General features: G+C 45.3%; 2 protein-coding genes and 1 long non-coding RNA gene across 12 annotated transcripts in view; 1 reads left to right on the top strand and 2 right to left on the bottom strand.

Moving 5' to 3' along the window:
• Positions 1-118: 118 nt before the first annotated feature.
• Positions 119-15,059, top strand: lgals8a (galectin 8a). 4 transcript variants are annotated; one of them, XM_066676671.1, is made up of 10 exons: positions 119-618; positions 1,663-1,742; positions 2,993-3,081; positions 3,598-3,805; positions 4,041-4,160; positions 6,710-6,760; positions 6,897-6,923; positions 7,159-7,247; positions 9,945-10,110; positions 10,295-15,059. In XM_066676671.1, exons 2-10 carry the CDS (start codon positions 1,704-1,706, stop codon positions 10,442-10,444), a joined length of 939 nt encoding a protein of 312 aa, XP_066532768.1. In that variant the 5' UTR covers positions 119-618; positions 1,663-1,703; the 3' UTR covers positions 10,445-15,059. The 4 variants fall into 4 exon arrangements, with proteins under 4 accessions (XP_066532768.1, XP_066532770.1, XP_066532769.1 ...); XM_066676672.1 differs by lacking the exon at positions 119-618 and having other exon boundaries at positions 1,585-1,742; positions 10,295-10,458; positions 12,518-15,059; XM_066676673.1 differs by lacking the exon at positions 1,663-1,742.
• LOC136701893 (uncharacterized) lies at positions 3,644-4,151 on the bottom strand. The gene is made up of 3 exons (XR_010803875.1): positions 4,035-4,151; positions 3,869-3,932; positions 3,644-3,781 (listed from the first exon to the last, which is right to left on the bottom strand). It is a non-coding gene; the product is annotated as an uncharacterized lncRNA (long non-coding RNA).
• A 2,864-nt stretch (positions 15,060-17,923) lies between the features above and the next one.
• The window catches only part of zdhhc14 (zinc finger DHHC-type palmitoyltransferase 14), a 35,417-nt gene continuing 30,633 nt past the window's right edge, over positions 17,924-22,707 (bottom strand). For 6 of the 7 annotated variants that reach the window (XM_066677071.1, XM_066677070.1, XM_066677073.1 and 3 more), the window contains exon 10: positions 17,924-18,798. In XM_066677071.1, coding sequence (XP_066533168.1) covers positions 18,412-18,798 — 387 coding nt within the window. In that variant the 3' untranslated portion in view covers positions 17,924-18,411. The remainder of the gene's footprint in view (positions 18,799-22,707) is intronic. The other variant, XM_066677075.1, reaches the window with a different exon arrangement.

Here is a 22,707-nt window from a genome sequence, read left to right on the forward strand (position 1 = left end):
AATTTTCCAGTCCACCTTAAATGGCGCAGAGATGAACGTGCCGATAGTAAATGCCGCACTGTTTAAGCGGCACCATTTAAGGTGGAGGGGACTATTAGAATAAGAAAACAACTCCTGCACCGTAAACACTGGTTTAATAAATGTCGTACTTGGTCCTGTTTGCCTTTTAATAGCATATACTATTTAAATTACCTAAAATATCAACAATAAAGTAAACAGCGAGTGATTATTCACCAAGAAAATGCCTGTAAATAAATTAACTACAGAGCTCTATTCTAAAATGCAAATGTATATTATGGAAGTGATTGAATTTTTAAAAACAGTAACAACCAATGATCACTGGAAACGCACGTTGTATTTTTCTGATAATGGAAGTTATAATCGAAATTCATAACAAAAAAAAAAAAAACCGAAGATGCTTTTTTTGGGAGTCGTGTCCAGACAGTTTTGAGGAATCGACTTCCAAAGAATCGATACCTTGACACCAACGCGTCTGGGAGTCGGTATCGACACTTCGAGAATGATTCACACATCGAAACGCCGGGAGTCGACACCAGTGTACGAGTGAATACTTCAGCCCGCACTGAATTTAGACGTGATATCAACCAGCAGTAAAAAGTGGGTATACCATGTTTAAAGACGTTTAATCTTGTCTCTACCATTTTTTCTATGGTTCTGGTGTTGTTTCATTCAAAACAGAGAGTATTACAAGCCAACACACTCATCCAATTGGGTACCAACAGGTGTTGCCCACAGGTTAAATTTTGGACTCACACATGGATGCCGGACAGGGTCGATAAAGGGCGCAGAACATGGAGCCTAGTACAGTTTTAATCTGTATCCCACTAAGGACCCTGAGTCCAAGCCTACCTTGAACCCAGCTAGACAATGTTCAAACAAAGTGGGTCCTTAAAAACTAGATTTTGTTGCAATAGTTATTTCGGGATCAATAAAATATCCATCTATCTATCAATTAATGTAAAGAAAATTTGGTTAAAGGTAGTGTCACAGTCACACAGCTCCAGGGGCCTGGAGGTTGTGGGTTCGATTCCCGCTCCGGGTGACTGTCTGTGAGGAGTGTGGTGTGTTCTCCCTGTGTCTGCGTGGGTTTCCTCCGGGTGCTCTAGTTTCCTCCCACAGTCCAAAAACACACGTTGGTAGGTCCATTGGCGACTCAAATGTGTCCGTAGGTGTGAGTGAATGTGTGTGTGTTGCCCTGTGAAGGACTGGCGCCCCCTCCAGGGTGTATTCCTGCCTTGCGCCCAATGATTCCAGGTAGGCTCTGGACCCACCGCGACCCTGAACTGGATAAGGGTTACAGATAATGAATGAATGAATGAAACTTTTGGTTAAACGTATTTGGAATCGCGGAATCGATTCCGTCGTATCCATCTGCAGGAGTCGAGAGTTCAGAGTCGACGCCATAACATTCGGAGTCGTTCATCGCTGAGGAAAGTAAAAGGCCAGTGAAAAACATTGAGAAACATTGACTCTTGAACGCGACCCGAGACGTCACCGAAACTCTATCATGCGATTGGTCACTTCAGCAAAACAGAGGTGTGTTCACCCACACGGAAGGTGAAAACTGTCAAGGGAATCAGTAGTTATTTTTGTGCAGAGAAAACAGTGCATTTATAGATAACAAACATTATTTTTGTACAGGGCGCACATATAAAGGAGCTTTTTGGATTAATCGCGTCGACATGTCGGTGAAAACCCCGAAGCAAACTGTACTGAACCCGGTGAGAGATATAAATACTCTTATCTTGTTTATTATGAAAGGTTCATTAGCTATAATACGTCATCTCGTGTTAGTTCAGGGTTGTTACTCTTGTATTTTTTTTTGTTGATAATGTTAGTGAACTCCACAGTTTTTCGCTTGAACCATGGAGTATGTGTAAATTTAGAGTCGGTTCTGTACAGATTCATACTGTGTAAATGTATATCACTACAGGTCTGGAATATTAAGGCTGAAGTTGGCTACTCATGGGAATGTAGGCGCAGCTCCGTTTAAGGTGGAACTCAGGTTCAAGAGAAAGTCTTAATCATTAGCTAAAGCTGTGACTCATACAGTAAATATAAATGAAACTATTTTTGGCCTGCACTTTCTTTTTAGGACATTAACAGTTGCCTGAGAATTAAAGGAACAATAGGTCATTTTTTTTTCTGTTCCTGGGGCTCCATCTTGTGTGGCTCATTTTTAGAGCACTGTACTGAAACCACTGTGGGGAGGGACCCTCCTCAAAAAGTTACATAATGCAGTTTCTACAGTGCAGAGAAATGGCAGAGGCCCTGTTTTTTCCCTATTGCAGGTCAGTGGACCATGACAAAGATTGGAAGCTGTGTTTTTAATGTGAACCTATTACGGAGTGTTCCTTTAAGGCCAAAGTCAAGCTTGACCAAAAAGGCTTCGTATGTCCAGCCCACTGCAAAGCCCCAGGGTGGTTTGGAGGGGGGAGAGGTCAAGGGTCACGGTGTGCTGGGTTTAACCCTTGTTTCAATTTGGTGGGTTCTTGCCTTGTCGGCGTAGGTTTCCTCCCACAGTCCAAAAACACAGGTTTGTAGGTGTATTGGGCGTAGTACTGTCTACAGGTGTGAGTGACTAGGTGATTGTGTGATGTCTTAAGGTGGACTGGTGCTCTGTCCGGGGTGTGTTTCAGGCTAAGCTCAGGACTCACCATGATCCTGATTAGGAATATAGATGAATATAGTTTAAGAATGAATGATGGATGAATGGGGAAACCCTGATTTTTCTCGTTAGGTGCCTGAGATAGTTTTGGATACCTGTTTATCCAGTGTTTCTTCTTATGGACTTGACTATTATCAGCAACCAGTGATGAGACTGGGGCAAGGGAATCCTAAACTCTGCCGTATGTTTAGGAAAGCTTTTGTGAATTAATTGTTCCATTATTATTATTTTCACTAATATTCCTAATGGAAGAATAAATGAAAGTTGATCATAGAAAATAACGAGATGAATCTTGTTTCTCAGACCATTCCCCTCGCTGCAACCATCCTGGGGGGACTCCAACCTGGGGAAATGGTTCTCATTCAGGGCTCTGTGCCCAGTGATGCAGATAGGTAAGTGTTGTTCTTTTCTGTGAGGAGTGTGGTGTGTTCTCTCTGTGTCTGCGTGGGTTTCCTCCGGGTGACTGTCTGTGAGGAGTGTGGTGTGTTCTCCCTGTGTCTGCATGGGTTTCCTCCAGGTGACTGTCTGTGAGGAGTGTGGTGTGTTCTCCCTGTGTCTGCATGGGTTTCCTCCAGGTGCTCCGGTTTCCCCCCACAGTCCAAAAACACACGTTGGTAGGTGGATTGGCGACTCAAAAGTGTCCGTAGGTGTTAGTGTGTGTGTCTGTGTTGCCCTGTGAAGGACTGGCGCCCCCTCCAGGGTGTATTCCTGCCTTGTGCCCAATGATTCCAGGTAGGCTCTGGACCCACCGTGACCCTGAATTGGATAAGGGTTACAGATAATGAATGAATCTTTCTGTTTACTTCGTATAATGTTTCTGTTTCGTAGAAGAGATATTAAATTTTTACACTGATGATAAAACAATGTCAGATGTAACATGGACGTTCAAGAACCCTTGTGTGTTGCAGGTTTCAGGTGGACTTCATGTGTGGCAGCAGCTCTAAACCCAGAGCAGACGTGGCCTTCCACTTTAACCCCCGCTTTAAAAAGTCCCACATCGTGTGTAACACGCTGCAGCAGGAGCAGTGGGGCCGAGAGGAGATCCACTACCAGATGCCCTTCGGAAAAGGAGCGGGCTTCGAGCTCATCGTGCTGGTGGAAAAAGATGTGTACAAGGTGGGGATGGTTAATATTTAATAAAATAAATAAATAAAAATGATACAAAGCGGTATTACTGACCTATAGCAGAAATCTTTTCTGGGAAACCATTGTCTTTATTATCCACACCAACCCCTCCATGAACCTGGTGGAGGTCAAAAGTAAATGAACATGTCAGGTTTTATATGAAACGTTTATAAGTGTAATCACTTTTTCAGTATTTTATTGTGCTCGGTTTCCGTTTTACCTGCAGGTGGCAGTAAATGGTGCACATGTGCTGGAGTACAAACACAGAGTAGACCTGGGCAAGGTGGACACACTGGGAATATCAGGGAAGGTTCAGATCCAGGCCATTGGCTTTATTCCCAGCACAGTGAGTTCCCCACGTCATCTGCATATAACTCACACTAAATGTTAAAAACTTAATTATATTTCCCAAAAGGGCGGGAAAAGTACTCGCTTCTTAAATGCACTTCCTTTCTTTCTCTGAACATTCAAAGTCAGTGCACACAGAAACACGGTGTAGTAGGATATTTAGTGTTTAGTAATACACACATTCATCAGTCAGATTTGTGGTATTAGTAAAATGTTCAAAACTATATTAAACATGTTCCTAATTATGTTTTGTTTAAAGTGTACTTCAAACTGCTCAAATGCGAATCAAATAATATTCAGGGATTTTAAGAAATGTAAGGAATATACTGTTAAGCTGTAAAATACAAACTGAACATATGAATATGCACGACGGAGCAGCAGGTAGTGTTTCAGTCACAGCTCCAGGGACCTGGAGGTTGTGGGTTAGAGTCGCGCTTCGGGTGACTGTCTGTGAGGAGTGTGGTGTGTTCTCCCTGTGTCTGTGTGGGTTTCCTCCGGGTGACTGTCTGTGAGGAGTGTGGCGTGTTCTCCCTGTGTCCGCGTGGGTTTCCTTTGGGTGACTGTCTGTGAGGAGTGTGGCATGTTCTCTCTGTGTCTGTGTGGGTTTCCTCCGGGTGACTGTCTGTGAGGAGTGTGGTGTGTTCTCTCTGTGTCCGCGTGGGTTTCCTTCGGGTGACTGTCTGTGAGGAGTGTGGTGTGTTCTCCCTGTGTCCACGTGGGTTTCCTCTGGGTGACTGTCTGTGAGGAGTGTGGTGTGTTCTCCCTGTGTCTGCGTGGGTTTCCTCCGGGTGACTGTCTGTGAGGAGTGTGGTGTGTTCTCCCTGTGTCTGCATGGGTTTCCTCCGGGTGACTGTCTGTGAGGAGTGTGGCGTGTTCTCTCTGTGTCTGTGTGGGTTTCCTCCGGGTGACTGTCTGTGAGGAGTGTGGCGTGTTCTCTCTGAGTCCGCGTGGGTTTCCTTCGGGTGACTGTCTGTGAGGAGTGTGGCGTGTTCTCTCTGTGTCTGTGTGGGTTTCCTCCGGGTGACTGTCTGTGAGGAGTGTGGTGTGTTCTCTCTGTGTCCGCGTGGGTTTCCTTCGGGTGACTGTCTGTGAGGAGTGTGGTGTGTTCTCCCTGTGTCCACGTGGGTTTCCTCTGGGTGACTGTCTGTGAGGAGTGTGGTGTGTTCTCCCTGTGTCTGCGTGGGTTTCCTCCGGGTGACTGTCTGTGAGGAGTGTGGTGTGTTCTCCCTGTGTCTGCATGGGTTTCCTCCGGGTGACTGTCTGTGAGGAGTGTGGCGTGTTCTCTCTGTGTCTGTGTGGGTTTCCTCCGGGTGACTGTCTGTGAGGAGTGTGGTGTGTTCTCTCTGAGTCCGCGTGGGTTTCCTTCGGGTGACTGTCTGTGAGGAGTGTGGCGTGTTCTCTCTGTGTCTGTGTGGGTTTCCTCCGGGTGACTGTCTGTGAGGAGTGTGGTGTGTTCTCTCTGTGTCCGCGTGGGTTTCCTTCGGGTGACTGTCTGTGAGGAGTGTGGCGTGTTCTCTCTGTGTCTGCGTGGGTTTCCTCCGGGTGACTGTCTGTGAGGAGTGTGGTGTGTTCTCCCTGTGTCCGCGTGGGTTTCCTTCGGGTGACTGTCTGTGAGGAGTGTGGCGTGTTCTCTCTGTGTCTGTGTGGGTTTCCTTCGGGTGACTGTCTGTGAGGAGTGTGGTGTGTTCTCCCTGTGTCTGTGTGGGTTTCCTTCGGGTGACTGTCTGTGAGGAGTGTGGCGTGTTCTCTCTGTGTCTGTGTGGGTTTCCTTCGGGTGACTGTCTGTGAGGAGTGTGGTGTGTTCTCCCTGTGTCTGCGTGGGTTTCCTCCGGGTGACTGTCTGTGAGGAGTGTGGTGTGTTCTCCCTGTGTCTGCGTGGGTTTCCTCCGGGTGACTGTCTGTGAGGAGTGTGGTGTGTTCTCCCTGTGTCTGCGTGGGTTTCCTCCGGGTGACTGTCTGTGAGGAGTGTGGTGTGTTCTCCCTGTGTCTGCGTAGGTTTCCTCCGGGTGACTGTCTGTGAGGAGTGTGGTGTGTTCTCTCTGTGTCTGCGTGGGTTTCCTCCGGGTGACTGTCTGTGAGGAGTGTGGTGTGTTCTCCCTGTGTCTGTGTGGGTTTCCTCCGGGTGACTGTCTGTGAGGAGTGTGGTGTGTTCTCTCTGTGTCTGCGTGGGTTTCCTCCGGGTGCTCCGGTTTCCTCCCACACTCCAAAAACATACGTTGGTAGGTGGATTGGTGAGTTAAAAGTGTCCGTAGGTGTGAGTGAATGTGTGTCACCCTGTAAAGGACTGGTGCCTCCTCCAAGGTGTGCTCCTGCCTTGCGCCCAATGATTCCGGGTGGGCTTCAGACCCACCACGACCCTTAACACAGTTTTGCTTAGTTTTTAGGGGCACAAGGTTTAGGTTGCATTCAAAGAAGTAAACATGATTTACAACAGTCGAGGTAAATATAAATTAAACGGAAACAACAGCCTCTCTGATTTTAGACTAATTTAATTGAGAGAAATATGGAGGAGGAGTGTGTGAACATTTTTGTCTTGTCTTTTCTCAGAGTTCAGATGTGTCTCCAGCTGCTGTGACGCTTTCAAACACCAAAGCCAGTGTGAGTGGAACTGGTCCTGTTTTATGTGTTATTTCTTTATTTATTTAACATTTGTGCACATTCTTCTTCTATTTCTTTTCAATTCTGAAACGAGATCAACATTTATATGTTCCTTATGCTCTTCTCTGACATCTAGGCCTTGCTTTCAGAATCTGGAGATATGGTGAGAGCATTTTTACCTTTATGTAGTTTATTCATAACTTGTTTTTTATGTTATTTGATGTTATTTATTCATTTTCTTGTCTCTTTTTGGCTTTTCCCCACTGTGAGCTGAGGCCTAGACACCTAACGTAAACCTGATTTTAGTTGTGACTGCAATCAAATGAGGGAATAGAGAGCATATTTCATCAAGACTATTACAGCTTATTGTGTGTGTGTGTGTGTGTGTGTGTTTGTAGAGTCTTCCTTTTAGGAGAAAGCTCACGGAAGGTTTGAGTCCAGGACACACCATTACAGTCAAAGGTCAAGTCAGTCCCTTTTCACACAGGTAGAATGTTAATAAAAGTGTAATGATTATACAATTCAGGGGGTCCTCGACTTACGACGTTGATCCGTTCCTACGTCGCGTCGTAAACCGATTTTCGGTGTAAGTCGGAACATACGTACATACTGTACGTAAATAACATACTGTAAGCACTTATCCTATCCTAACACCTATCCTCCTCGGTCCCGAGCCGCGTAACCGTGTATTCTTCCGCCGCGCCGCGCACACCACACACGAAGTTCACGTTACGACGTTTACGATGCAAAACCACTTACGTCGAAACAAGGCTTTATACAGTAAATGGGAGATGTGTCGTAACCACGAAACATCGTAACTGGAGACTGACGTAACCAGAGGACCTCCTGTATTACTAAAATACACAAACAACTTTTGCTATAGCCATTAATAATGATGTGAGATTCATTATGGCGTGTTGCCAGTTAAAAACTTCCATTATCTTTTAGCCAGGTTTTTATGCATTTTCCATGTAATGACAGAAGATAGACATACACAGTCATATGTAATTGTTTGGACACCCCTGGTTAAACAATATATGTTGTTAAAAAATTAATTATACATCCTCTACAGGAAATACATTTGAAATATGTTTTTTTTCCTGCAGTGATTAATGGACGTTTATTTACTAAAATGATTATTTTGTTTTATATTAAGTTTGGAAGGGTAATAATTTAGCAGTTTATTGCCTTCCAGTATGTAATCAGCAAATAAACAGTAATTGTTTATTAAAACGGGGCAGCACGGTGGTGCAGCAAGTAGTGATTTCCTCCGGGTGACTGTCTGTGAGGAGTGTGGTGTGTTCTCCCTGTGTCTGTGTGGGTTTCCTCCAGGTGACTGTCTGTGAGGAGTGTGGTGTGTTCTCCCTGTGTCTGTGTGGGTTTCCTCCGGGTGACTGTCTGTGAGGAGTGTGGTGTGTTCTCTCTGTGTCTGCGTGGGTTTCCTCCGGGTGACTGTCTGTGAGGAGTGTGGTGTGTTCTCCCTGTGTCTGCGTGGGTTTCCTCCGGGTGACTGTCTGTGAGGAGTGTGGTGTGTTCTCTCTGTGTCTGTGTGGTTTTCCTCTGGGTGACTGTCTGTGAGGAGTGTGGTGTGTTCTCCCTGTGTCTGCGTGGGTTTCCTCTGGGTGACTGTCTGTGAGGAGTGTGGTGCGTTCTCCCTGTGTCTGCGTGGGTTTCCTCTGGGTGACTGTCTGTGAGGAGTGTGGTGCGTTCTCTCTGTGTCTGCGTGGGTTTCCTCCGGGTGACTGTCTGTGAGGAGTGTGGTGTGTTCTCCCTGTGTCTGCGTGGGTTTCCTCCGGGTGACTGTCTGTGAGGAGTGTGGTGTGTTCTCTCTGTGTCTGTGTGGTTTTCCTCTGGGTGACTGTCTGTGAGGAGTGTGGTGTGTTCTCCCTGTGTCTGCGTGGGTTTCCTCTGGGTGACTGTCTGTGAGGAGTGTGGTGCGTTCTCCCTGTGTCTGCGTGGGTTTCCTCCGGGTGACTGTCTGTGAGGAGTGTGGTGTGTTCTCTCTGTGTCTGCGTGGGTTTCCTCCGGGTGACTGTCTGTGAGGAGTGTGGTGTGTTCTCTCTGTGTCTGCGTGGGTTTCCTCCGGGTGACTGTCTGTGAGGAGTGTGGTGTGTTCTCCCTGTGTCTGCGTGGGTTTCCTCCGGGTGACTGTCTGTGAGGAGTGTGGTGTGTTCTCCCTGTGTCTGCGTGGGTTTCCTCCGGGTGACTGTCTGTGAGGAGTGTGGTGTGTTCTCCCTGTGTCTGCGTGGGTTTCCTCCGGGTGACTGTCTGTGAGGAGTGTGGTGTGTTCTCTCTGTGTCTGCGTGGGTTTCCTCCGGGTGACTGTCTGTGAGGAGTGTGGTGTGTTCTCCCTGTGTCTGCGTGGGTTTCCTCCGGGTGACTGTCTGTGAGGAGTGTGGTGTGTTCTCCCTGTGTCTGCGTGGGTTTCCTCCGGGTGACTGTCTGTGAGGAGTGTGGTGTGTTCTCTCTGTGTCTGCGTGGGTTTCCTCCGGGTGACTGTCTGTGAGGAGTGTGGTGTGTTCTCCCTGTGTCTGCGTGGGTTTCCTCCGGGTGACTGTCTGTGAGGAGTGTGGTGTGTTCTCCCTGTGTCTGCGTGGGTTTCCTCCGGGTGACTGTCTGTGAGGAGTGTGGTGTGTTCTCTCTGTGTCTGCGTGGGTTTCCTCCGGGTGACTGTCTGTGAGGAGTGTGGTGTGTTCTCCCTGTGTCTGCGTGGGTTTCCTCCGGGTGACTGTCTGTGAGGAGTGTGGTGTGTTCTCCCTGTGTCCTGGGTTTCCTCCCACAGTCCAAAAACACACGTTGGTAGGTGGATTGGCAACTCAAAAAAAAAAAAAGTGTTCGTGTGTGTGTTGCCCTGTGAAGGACTAGCGCCCCCTCCAGGGTGTGTTCCCGCCTTGTGCCCAATGATTCCAGGTAGGCTCTGGACCCACTGCGACCCTGAACTGGATAAGGGTTACAGACAATGAATGAATGTTTATTAAAATGCGCTCCCTGTGTGTTAAAGTGTGTTCACTGTACAGTAATTCTGACATCTATCCTCTTCGGAAATCAACAAAACATGACATTTAATAAGGGGTGTCCAAACAAAGACAATGTTAGAGAGCCCTACTTTCTTGATATCATTAATTAAAGTAATTGTAATCACTTTTTTGTTGTTGTTTAGCTGTCACTGTGTTTGTGTCCACAGTTTCACTGTTAATCTGCGCATTGGGAATTCTGAGGACTTAGCTCTGCACCTGAATCCTCGCCTAAAAGCTGGAGTTTTTGTTCGTAACTCATATTTGTCCGAGTGCTGGGGTTCGGAGGAGCACAGACTGGACGCGTTTCCCTTTGTACCCGGGGAATACTTTGAGGTATCAGATCTGCTCTGGTGCAAAGACAGTAACAGTAACCAGTACCTACATGTTTCCTAAAGTGTGCTCCTTTAGTTTTGTACTAGAACTAGTAGAAAATGCATAACTGTTATGAGGAGTTACTCTGCTTTGTTCTGACAGAGATTTAATCCTAAAATCATCCATTTCTCCTGCTGTGTTCCAGATGATCATCCTGTGTGAGGCGCAGCAGTTTAAAGTGGCAGTGAACGGCCGTCATCAGTTCAGTTATAAACACCGCATGCAGGACCTGAAGCGTGTGGACGAGTTGGAGATTCTGGGTGATCTGCAGCTGCTGGATGTTAAAATGTGGTGACCAGGTCCAGCCTAGTGAGCTCATTAAACTACTGCAGCATACACCATAGAGCAAGGCTAAAAGCTTTAGACTCAGTTTTAGCTCAGTTTTACAAAACCCTGGAGAAGCCGGGTGCTCAGGGTTCCTGGTGAATCCAGAGGCTTCCTGCTAAGATCTTGTGATTAAAACTAAAACGAGTTTGTATCTACACTTACTGTCCATAATCAGGTCCTCTTAGCATTAAGTTTCACTTAGTAGTTCAATTCAGGATCGTAGTCCCTCTCTTCCTCTGCACCACTTTTACCCAGTTCATCACTGCTCAGGGCTGGGGATGTGGTTAACTGCTTAAGATATAGGTTGCTTTCTCTCCATTCATTCATTATTTGTAATCCTTATCCAGTTCAGAGTCACGGTGGGTCCAGAGCCTACCTGGAATCATTGGGCGCAAGGTGGGAATACACCCTGGAGGGGGCGAGAGTCCTTCACAGGGCAACACACACACATTCACTAACACACTCACACCTACGGATACTTTGGAGTCGCCAACGTGTGTTTTTGGACTGTGGCAGGAAACCGGAGCACCCGGAGGAAACCCACGCCGACACAGGGAGAACACACCACACTCCTCACAGACAGTCACCCAGAGGAAACCCACGCAGACACAGAGAGAACACACCACACTCCTCACAGACAGTCACCCGGAGCAGGACTCAAACCCACAACCTCTAGGTCCCTGGAGCTGTGTGACTGCGACACCTCCTGCTGCGCCACTGTGCCGCCCTGCTTTCTCTCCATGGTTAACCAATTATTAATCCATTTCCCTTTATGGATACACAGTTATCAGTATAATTCCGAAAGCCCATCCCCTGTTATAACACCTATAATTCACTATTGAGGTAATAAAACCCTCTCAGCTCACGCAGGAGTCCTGACCACTGATGAATGGTGTTACATTCCAGAAAATAATTTGGACTACCATCTTAAATGAAAGAACTACTAAGTGCTCCTCTTTGTTAAGTAGGTTTAATCAAGTGGACAATGAGTGTGCAGCAGGTTTCGACCCTGAGCTGAGTGGAATCTACAGTCTATCTTCAGAGCATTTTTTTTGCCTTCTCAGATTATGCTGCACTGCGTACCCAATAAGAGTATAAGCAGCAGCAGGGGCAGTTTTATTTGAGCTAATTCCACTGCATTTCACTACATAACCACTTCAGCACCTTCAGCTCTAATAGGAAAATAAAGCCTCATAGTTGAGGTTCTTTTTCGATTTGTTTTGAAATGTGGGTTTGTTTAATAGTTACTCGACTGGCAATAAGTATTATATTTCTAATCTTGTAGAATTAGGTGTTCTCCCCCCGTTTCTTCCCTTAACTGGATGAAGCATTAGATTTCAAATTTGTCCCGTTAATCGAGAAATTGTTTTAATCGTAAGCCACAGCTGCTAAAGCCTATAACTTTAAACTCCTGTTCAGTTCTCCCAGTTACAGTGAGATGAGCAATATTTTTTAGTCTGCTCTTACTTTTAGATGCAAAACACTTCTAGGAACAGGTGTATAATTAAACCTTTCACTCACTCACTCAGTGTTAGTAATTGCATATAGTGACTGCTCCACAAGGAGTGCTATTGCGCTCTCTCTCTTTATTTATATTTACATATATAAAATAAATAAACTCAGTACTATACTGTGCAAATATCTGAGACCATTCTTCATTTATTTGATTCTCAGTCAAACCTGCCCTCGAGGTCAACTTCTATAACAGGCAACTATAGTAAGGCCTTCATTCTCTTCTGAATTTATTTTTCCACACCTCTGAAGTACAGTCTTAAACATTGATTCGATATGGTTCAAATAATCCCCAACACATTTCGTGCTGTTGAGGTGTGGGGTCAAGCACGATTAGTTCTTTGTTCAGAAAACTCCACCAATTTCTCATTTGATTTGCAATTTTTTTTCTTTTGTGTCTTCTTCATAATGATGAGCTTTCACAGAACGAAAAGATGGACAGAAACTCTCTTCTGCCTCAAAGATGAAATCTTTGAAAATTTTATGTACAGAGATATTCATTCATTCATTATCTGTAACCCTTATCCAGTTCAGGGTCGCGGTGGATCCAGAGCCTACCTGGAATCATTGGGCGCAAGGCAGGAATACAACCTGGAGGGGGCGCCAGTCCTTCAGAGGGTGACACACACACACACCTACGAACATTTTTTGAGTCACCAATCCACCTACCAACGTGAGTTTTTGGACTGTGGGAGGAAACTCACGCAGACACAGGGAGAACACACCACACTCCTCACAGACAGTCACCCGGAGCGGGACTCGAACCCACAACCTCCAGGTCCCTGGAGCCGTGTGGCAATGATAGTTGTATGGTATTTCAGGGAGTTTTGATAGAAGTCTTTAATATCTTTTTCTGTCCACTACACGTGCTTTATCCTTTCTTTCCTCCTCTACTACAAAATCTACAAAAAATGAACAGTACCTAATGGCTGTTATGACTGGAAATAAAATGTGGTCTCTGACATTTGCACTGTTCTTTATAATACATGACTTCAGATTGAATGAATGTGAATGATACAGTTTAACAGAACATAATTAAATTGAGTTAGATTTAATAATCCAAGGAAGAAAACTTATCATTAGCAAAGCAGATGAACCCACAAACCAAGCAAAGCACGTACAGGGGTTTGGGAAGTGATGGAGGATGTGGTGTCTGGAGAGAACTGGGCCTGAACCTGACATTTAGCCCCGCTGTCTCCAGACATCACAGACACATTTCAGATTGTGTGAGACACAGAAATCATCATGGGGGTAGAGTTTGGCATTTCCCATCATTAAAACCAAATACCAAGTCTTTTACCAAGAGCGTGGATTCGTTTGCCACTTACTGCACTAATGTTGAAAAGTTGGAGTTTGGCCATTTTGGAAGTAAAGTAAACGAAGGGGAAGCAGGTGAAGGTGAAAATATATCAGAAAGAAAAGCATACCTACCTTATTTCTGATGTCGCATTCCTCACAAAAAGCCAGCAAGCAGCAGTTTAGCAAAAAGTAAATCAGCCGTCATGTGTGGTGTTCTGAAATGTGTACGCTATGAGGCTAATGTAGCTAACAATCAACAGAATTTAAGGCCCAAATTAGCATCTAAAACTGTGCTATCATTGTTCCAAAATCATAAAGTTGACTGGCCTGTTGAGTGTTGCTTAGTTACAGTTAGTTAAGACTTAGTTACTTGGTTTCTTACACTGTTTGTTACATGTAGAGCTATATTAGCGTAGCTACAACTAGATCCAAGCTACATTAGCATAGCTAACATTGGAACTAGCCGCCATTTTGAAGCCTGTTTGTGTTTTTTTTTTTCTTTTAATCTTTTGGCTTAACTACCTTTTGAATTACAGAGAAAAGTCTGTTAATTGAATTTTTCAAGGAGCGAAGCACCTTATAATGTCAGAATGTTGCACTCAAAGCTTTTAAGTATCTTCAGAAATGCCCACGGAGCTGTAAAAGTAAAGAATTTCAGGGAACACAGCTTGATTCTATGCAAGTTTTCAGCGGTCTGCAGTCTATCAACTCTTCTCAATGTAAACCTTTGGCTGAACATGTGAATTAAAGGGTAATTCTGTCACATTTTGTACCATTCCCTGCATAATTCAGTCACTACAGTGTAAACAAATTCTTTGAGGGTGGTGAGGAATAAGAATCTATTTTAAAGGAACATACTCAGCCAGAATTGTCCACAGTGTTGGTAATGGTCATAATTCATATTAAGTAGAATTATGTATCATTTAAAATATTAAATTCTCCCTTCTTCAAAAATATTTAGTCAAAATGTAGTGACTTTCTCTTCCTGTAAAAATCTGTGGTTATTTCAGTGAGAGCCTGTGTGCTATGAAAAATGACATTAACCAATAACGTCGCTATTTTGAAATATCTGCTTTTCATCACACAATGAAATCAGGATAGCCATGTCCCATTTACATTATTTCTCACCCACAGTGGCACAGCAGGTAGCATCACAGTCACACAGCTCCACAGCCCCGTGAAACACTGGCGCCCCCTACAGGGTGTGTTCCTGACTTGCGCCCAGTGATTCTGGGTAGGCTCCGGACCCACCGTGACCCTGAACTGGATAAGAGGTTATAAATAACGAATGAATTAATGTATCGCTTTACTCTTATATCACATTAAAGAAGCATTTTGATTTCTCTTACAGGACGTTATTACACAAAGTTCATTAAGAATAACACTGATACCCGAGTTTCCGAAAGCTTTGAGCTAATGTTATGCTCCTGCAGGATCACAGCTCAGTAATAGAATTTTGCAGGAATTAAACATGGGAGATGTGACAGAGTTGCTCCGTTCATGCTCCGACAGTAAGGTGTTATTTCAGTTGTTTGAAGGTTTACAGAACATAATTAACCAAATAAATTCAGGTTGGAGATTACAGTTCTGTTCCCGAGTGCAGTTTAAAGTGCTGCACTACAAAAACAGAACCAGTGATTCCTGATTTGGCTTTAGGTCGTGAAGCGCCATGCTTTTCTCCCCCCATCAGAGATCAAGATCATAGTAATACATGTTAAAATGTTGGTTTCATATCTCAATGTTTCTTTTCTATAATAACCTGTTATTTTCATACCTCTAAATAAATTACAAAATATATATTGTTTCTGTCTCCTGTGTTTTTTATGGCACTCTCCCAGAGGTGTGTGAGTTAACAGAACTGTAAGACTGTTCATGTTTCAACAATGTGTGAACCCTTCCATTATCTGTAACCCTTATCCAATTCAGGGTCGCGGTGGGTCCAGAGCCTACCTGGAATCATTGGGCGCAAGGCAGGAATACACCCTGGAGGGGGCGCCAGTCCTTCACAGGGCAACACACACTCACACATTCACTCACACACTCACACCTATGAACACTTTTGAGTCGCCAATCCACCTACCAACGTGTGTTTTTTGGACTGTGGGAGAAAACCCACGCAGACACAGAGAGAACACAACACACTCCTCACAGTCACCTGGAGGAAACCCACGCAGTCACAGGGAGAACACAACACACTCCTCACAGACAGTCACCCGGAGGAAACCCACGCAGACACAAGAACACACCACACTCCTCACAGACAGTCACCTGGAGGAAACCCACGCAGTCACAGGGAGAACACACCACACTCCTCACAGTCACCTGGAGGAAACCCACGCAGTCACAGGGAGAACACACCACACTCCTCACAGACAGTCACCCGGAGGAAACCCACGCAGACACAGGGAGAACACACCACACTCCTCACAGACAGTCACCCGGAGGAAACCCACGCAGACACAGGGAGAACACACCACACTCCTCACAGACAGTCACCCGGAGTCAGACAGACACTACCTGCTGCGGCACCGTGCCGCCCCCATGTGTGAACCCATTCTGTTTTATAGCTAGAAACTGCCATCATTTTATCTAATTATTTTTAAATTTAGTGTAGTATCTCAGGTACGACTTAACAATGCTCCTCTGGAAAAGTCATCCAGACCCACATGAGTCTTAATGGTATTTGAATTTCCTTAAAGATCAACAACAGTTCTGGATCTTAATCAAACAGCTGTGACCTGCTTTAGTCAAAATACCACAAAGATCAAACCCTACAACAGCGTTCTCCCCATCCAAACAGCCCTGTCCCGCCCTGTTCCTTTAATTGATAATGAGCCGCTTGTTGTTCACCCCGACCCCGAGTGCACAGCAGTAGCTCTGGTTTTGAGCCGTTTTCGCTCTGTTCTCTTTTTTTTCTCCATTTTTACTCAGTGCTCTAAACACAGGTCCTCAAAAAACTGTATCACAGTTTTTGGGTTGGAGGGCTCCAGATCCCCACATTAATGTGCATATGCACTAAACATTTACTCTTTTTTTCCATAATATTTTCCCTTAACTTAACAAAACATTCCCTTGGGGAATTCCTGGATCGAATTTACAGCGTTTTTGTGAAAGAACAGATTTCATTTCCATACAAAGATGTGAATTTATTGACAAGAGATCACTTCTACAACAGTAAGTCAGTGAACTTGTATTTTGGCACATAATCACACCACCATAAATGTGTCGGCACCTGATTTCAACATTTCGAAAAATGGAAAGAAACACTGAAAAATCTGATGCAATATGACCACAGCATATTTCATAACCACTGATAAGGACCACTGGCACATTGTCAGCAGATCCCTGGAGATATCAAAAGGCAGTGAGATTGCGTTTGATTCAGCGGTCTCTATTTTAAAAGTCTTCTGTCCACGGTCTTGTGACAGTCTCGGGCTGTGTGCCCAGGGGCCTGATGGTGGTCCGGTCTCCGAGCCTCGTGAGCTCACAGATATATTTTTAAATGAAGAATGACTCAGTTGCACAATGACACAGCAATGTCCTTCTCGCTGGGAACAGAGTTCTTTGATCGTGTCTGTGGGCTGATTTTAAAGAGAGCGCATTGTTTGGTCCTTCATCGCAGCGTCCACTTTGAGGCTTGGGACGTGTTTACCAACACAAGAGCTGGAAGACTGCCTTTGGTCCTAGTTCTGGGGGGTGTCAGGGCCTAAAGTGACCCATCATTGGAGATGAAGCTCACCATCATAGGACTGTGAGGGGAAAATGCAGGGGTGCATCGATATTAAATTCCACGCGCCGATAACGAATACCTCGCTGTGGCCGATACCAAGTTATTAATACATTGTGATGCATCATCACATAAATATCAATTCACCAGCATTGACTTTGGATTCACAATTTTCTTTTGTAGTATTGTGAAAAGGCCGCATTTGTTTTTTTTTTTTAAGTATGCACTCACTCTTTGGCAAAAGAAAATCCTAATTTCATTTTCAAACACCAAATTTTAACGGAGGAATCAAATGACCACCTCCAGTTGTCACCATCATCTGTGTATTTAGTGTTTTTAATATAAATTCTCCTCCAAATGAACCTCATTTTTTTATCATATTTGAGCTTTAAAGCCACCGTCCAGTCATTTTCAAACCGGAGCACCCGGAGGAAACCCACGCAGACACAGGGAGAACACACCACACTCCTCACAGACAGTCACCCGGAGGAAACCCACGCAGACACAGAGAGAACACACCACACTCCTCACAGACAGTCACCCGGAGGAAACCCACGCAGACACAGGGAGAACACACCACACTCCTCACAGACAGTCACCCGGAGGAAACCCACGCAGACACAGAGAGAACACACCACACTCCTCACAGACAGTCACCCGGAGGAAACCCACGCAGACACAAAGAGAACACACCACACTCCTCACAGACAGTCACCCGGAGGAAACCCACGCAGACACAGAGAGAACACACCACACTCCTCACAGACAGTCACCCAGAGGAAACCCACGCAGACACAGAGAGAACACACCACACTCCTCACAGACAGTCACCCGGAGGAAACCCACGCAGACACGGGGAGAACACACCACACTCCTCACAGACAGTCACCCGGAGGAAACCCACGCAGACACAGGGAGAACACACCACACTCCTCACAGACAGTCACCCAGAGGAAACTCACTCAGACACAGGGAGAACACACCACACTCCTCACAGACAGTCACCCGGAGGAAACCCACGCAGACACGGGGAGAACACACCACACTCCTCACAGACAGTCACCCGGAGGAAACCCACGCAGACACAGGGAGAACACACCACACTCCTCACAGACAGTCACCCGGAGTGGGAATCGAACCCACAACCTCCAGGCCCCTGGAGCTGTGATGTCACTAACTCCCCCTCATTTATTCTGTCTGAAGTGCATGTCTGTTGGGGCAAATTTACTGGCTGTTGATATATTTCCTGTGTTGATTCTTCCGTTTATTGGCTGATAATATCGGCTGTTGATATATCGTGAACCCCTAAGCAATTGTATGGCTTCTGGCCTGACCTGGCATCATGCGGCTTTAAGGGACTTGTCCGTTTTTCCTTTACAGCTCTTCAGCAGTGGTGCTCAGACCGAGCTGAGCTTGACCAGGCCTCGGACAGAGTCCTCGTGTAGCGAGTCCTGACTGGCCGGGTCGTATAGGGGTACGTGGTGTCCCAGGTGGGCCGCACACGGCGTCTCCTCGGGGCTGATGAAGTGCTGGTGGTGAATGTGATGATGACAGTGGCTCTCTGAGTCGTGTAGAGCCAGGACCTCCCCGCCACAGCTCAGGCCCGGGATGGAGGAGGGCAGGGAGGGCTGGCTGGGACCCAGGCCTGAACAGGGGCCTGGCACTGAAGGTTTGGGCTGCAGGATGGGACCCCCACCCAGAAGAACCGGCTGAGCATGCAGCAGAGGAGTGGTGGCAGCCTGCAAAACGAATTTAGTGCTCTGAATGCACTGATCTTGATGACACTGAGAAAGAGAGAAAGAAAAGGAGAGGGAGGAGAGAGAGAGGGAAGCAGAAAGCAGAGGGGAACAGGAAGAGAGAGAGAGCAAAAAGAAATCGACAGAGAGAGGGGCAGGAAAAGGAGAGAAAGAAGGTGAAGGTGGAGGAGGGGAGAGGCAGAAATAGATGAGGAGAATAAAAAAAAGATTATTACAAAGAAAAAGACAGAGGTGGAGATGTAAAGAAAGGAGAGAGAGAGAGAAGGAAGACAACAAAAAGAAATGACAGTAAGAAACTGTTACAGATAAACATGGATTAAAGCATTAGTGAAGAAAACTGGTAAATGCACAGAACATTTACTTTGAGGAAAGGAAACAGGACACAGGACGAGTAAAATCTACTTATCAACTAGAAGAGCAGAGACAAACGTTTCCTCTAGGATCATTATTTCAGAACAAATCATCCCCAAATAATAGCTAATAAACTACAGTACACTACTCAGAACAGAATATGAGATCTGCACCTCTCTATTCTTCTCTTTCTTACAACACAGTTTTAGGGCTATGGCACTGAGGTGGGGGGGGGGGGGGGTTCAGAGATTAAAGTCAGCATTCTGAGAATAATCCCAGAATAATTCGCTGCACATTTAATGGAGCAGACACTGAGGTGTAACTGAGGAATGCAGTGTGAAGCTGAAGTCGTACTATGAGTCTGTCTGTGTACATTCATTCATTCATTCATTGTCTGTAACACTTATCCAGTTCAGGGTCGCGGTGGGTCCAGAGCCTACCTGGAATCATTGGGCACAAGGCGGGAATACACCCTGGAGGGGGCGCCAGTCCTTCACAGGGCAACACACACTCACACATTCACTCACACACTCACACCTACGGACACTTTTGAGTCCCCAATTCACCTACCAACGTGTGTTTTTTTGGACTGTAGGAGTAAACCAGAGCACCTGGAGAAAACCCACGCAGACACAGGGAGAACATACCACACTCCTCACAGACAGTCACCCGGAGGAAACCCACGCAGACACAGAGAGAACACACCACATTCGTCACAGACAGTCACTCCGAGAAAACCCATGCAGACACAGGGAGAACATACCACACTCCTCACAGACAGTCACCCGGAGGAAACCCACGCAGACACAGGAAGAACACACCACACTCCTCACAGACAGTCACCCGGAGGAAACCCACGCAGACACAGGGAGAACACACCACACTCCTCACAGACAGTCACCCAGAGGAAACCCACGCAGACACAGGAAGAACACACCACACTCCTCACAGACAGTCACTCTGAGGAAACCCACGCAGACACAGGGAGAACACACCACACTCCTCACAGACAGTCACCCAGAGGAAACCCACGCAGACACAGGGAGAACACTGTCTGTCTACATATTATAATCAATAATATCCCAAACAGTGTTTATCTAAATATTCTGACTTGTTCTCAGAATTATTCCAAGATTATTCTCAGAATTCTGACTTTATTCTCCAAATCTTATTGTTATTTATTATTTTTTCAATGCCGTGGCCCTAAAACGATGTCATACTTTCTGGATAATTCTGGTCTAAAATAAAATGTAAAGCTCCAGAATCAATGATGTTGATTAGACAAATGTGTCGCTGTCACACATCTTCATGTTTCTGGGTCAAATCCCTGCCTTGTTCGGTGCGTTTTTCCACGTGAGAGAGAGAGAGAGAGAGTATGAAACTGTCCATAGCTGTGTGCTAGTTAATGTGTGAATGTGTGATGCCCTGTGATGGGACTGCTGCTCTGTCCACAGTGTGCTCCTGCCTTTTGCCCAATGGTTCCAGTTAGGACCTGCAACCCTGAACCGGACGAAGTGCTTAAAGTAAGTGAATGAATAAATTAAGATCCAATGCTGCAAAGCTAATATTGCTAATACTTCCATTAAACCACATCAAGGTCTTAGTAAAGGTCTCACAGAGGAGTCCATGTGCACAGTATATACACTCCCTGCTTAGCTGAATGCTATGCTAATCACTTTTTAGACAAAACTCAGTGTATTAATAAACCACATCAAGAACTGACACCCGACAACTCTCTCACAACGTATTTACTGCAGCACTTCTGGAGTAGGAGAGCAGATCAGTTTGAGTGGCAGGGATCATCATGAATACAAAGGAAACTGCTCTGAGATCAGTCCTCTTATTTACACCAGTCTTGTGTACAGCAGCTCTGCTGGGGACTGAAATTGCTGCTCCTAGCGGTGACGCTCAGTTCGTTTTATAGTTCACAGTGAGTCAGACCATGTCCAAAACCACATTATCTTATATTTAAGACTTTAATTAAGACCTGGATGTGATTTGACAGAGGTTTTGCTGAGGTATTTTAGCAGAAATCATTAGAGTTTGGATGATGACATCTGATGTCCACCTTTTGTTAGCAACGCTAGCCTTGCAGACTTTATTCAAACCCATCAAAGCAAACACTGTATTTGGGTTCAATGACAAATTATGGGCATTATTCCGTTAGGCATCTGAACTTTGTAAATGCCCACCTCTAAACTGACTGTTATATTTTTGGCATTTGGTAGGAGCTAAGGTACTTGTTTAATCATGCTAGGCTAATGTAGCGTTAGGAGTCTTGCCCAAGGACACTTAACAGTGTGGTGAACCTAACCAACCTGGGAATTCAACCTCAGTCTGCCGAGTGCAAGGCAGGAATGTTACTTCCAACATTTCCATATACGTTTCCAATTGTTTTTAGGTTTAATCACCTTCCATGTGGTTTCTGAGCCTACCACATACTTTTACCCATTTACTTTTGTCCATTATACTCCATCTGGCAAGCATTTTAATGGGTAGAAAATAATGTACACTTGATTTTACTGCTTCTTCTTCATTATTTTCAGATAAAATCATTTTGGAAATTCACTCTGTATCCGTTACTAATTTAGGCAAAGTACTGTGAAGTACACCAAGCATTTCATCGCTCCATTTCTTCTGAGTGCTCTACAATCCTGTACTGTGCTGGGAATCCATGTCAGACACGATCAAACCCTGCAGTACTGAAGTGTCCTCCAGCCTCTCTGCAGTCTAACACAGATTAACCTGATCGATACCGACCATCTAATGCACTGACCACAGAGAGTCCATCAAGAGCAGGTCAACAAAAACCCTATTGATCTTTGTGGACAAGGAGATCGCACTGATCTTTCTGACACTGGAGATGAACGGCATTATGCTTTATTTCCCTCCCTGCCTTTCAATCAAGTAGCTAGTGAATATCCACGGCATTCCTTCCACTTCGTTAAAGCGTTCCAGTGTTTTGCCCAAAAAAGCACAATTCACTCTTAGCTTTGAATGTAACTCATCAGTCAAAATATGGTTGTCTATGAACTTGGCAAAAGTGTCGTCTGCACACAGAGTAGAATTCATGCAATGTGTACTGTACAGCAGTGATGATGCACCGAATGCTATTTGAGTGTTAATAGCACCCCCTGGTGGAGAATTCCCTACTTGCTAAATGTGAGTGGGTGAAATAGTTATTACATAAAAAAACAAATCCACACAGTTCAGTCAGAGTTTACTGGATGTTGTGCTAATTGCTAAGTGCTTGTTAGCTATATTTATTCATAGTTGAAGCAAACGTAAAGAAGTAAACTTCATACTGTGTTGTAAAACTATTCGCCTCCAACAGGAAACTGATGAGTGTAAAATGCTCTGACTTTTTAAAGCAGCACTTACCCACAAGCAATTCTACATCTGAATGAATCAAAAAGTGCTAAAGACTAAGAACGTAGGTGTATTTCATCTGGGGACTTGCTGATGAGCTCACTTCTTGGGAAGGAACGGAGCTTTATAAGTTTATTCATTCATTCATTCATTGTCTGTCACTGCTCATCCAGTTCAGGGTCCCGTTGTTCCATGTTTAAAGGGACCATCACAGTA

The sequence above is a fragment of the Hoplias malabaricus genome, chromosome 7 (genome assembly GCF_029633855.1).
Source record: "Hoplias malabaricus isolate fHopMal1 chromosome 7, fHopMal1.hap1, whole genome shotgun sequence".
In the NCBI taxonomy this organism is placed as follows: Eukaryota; Metazoa; Chordata; class Actinopteri; order Characiformes; family Erythrinidae; genus Hoplias; species Hoplias malabaricus.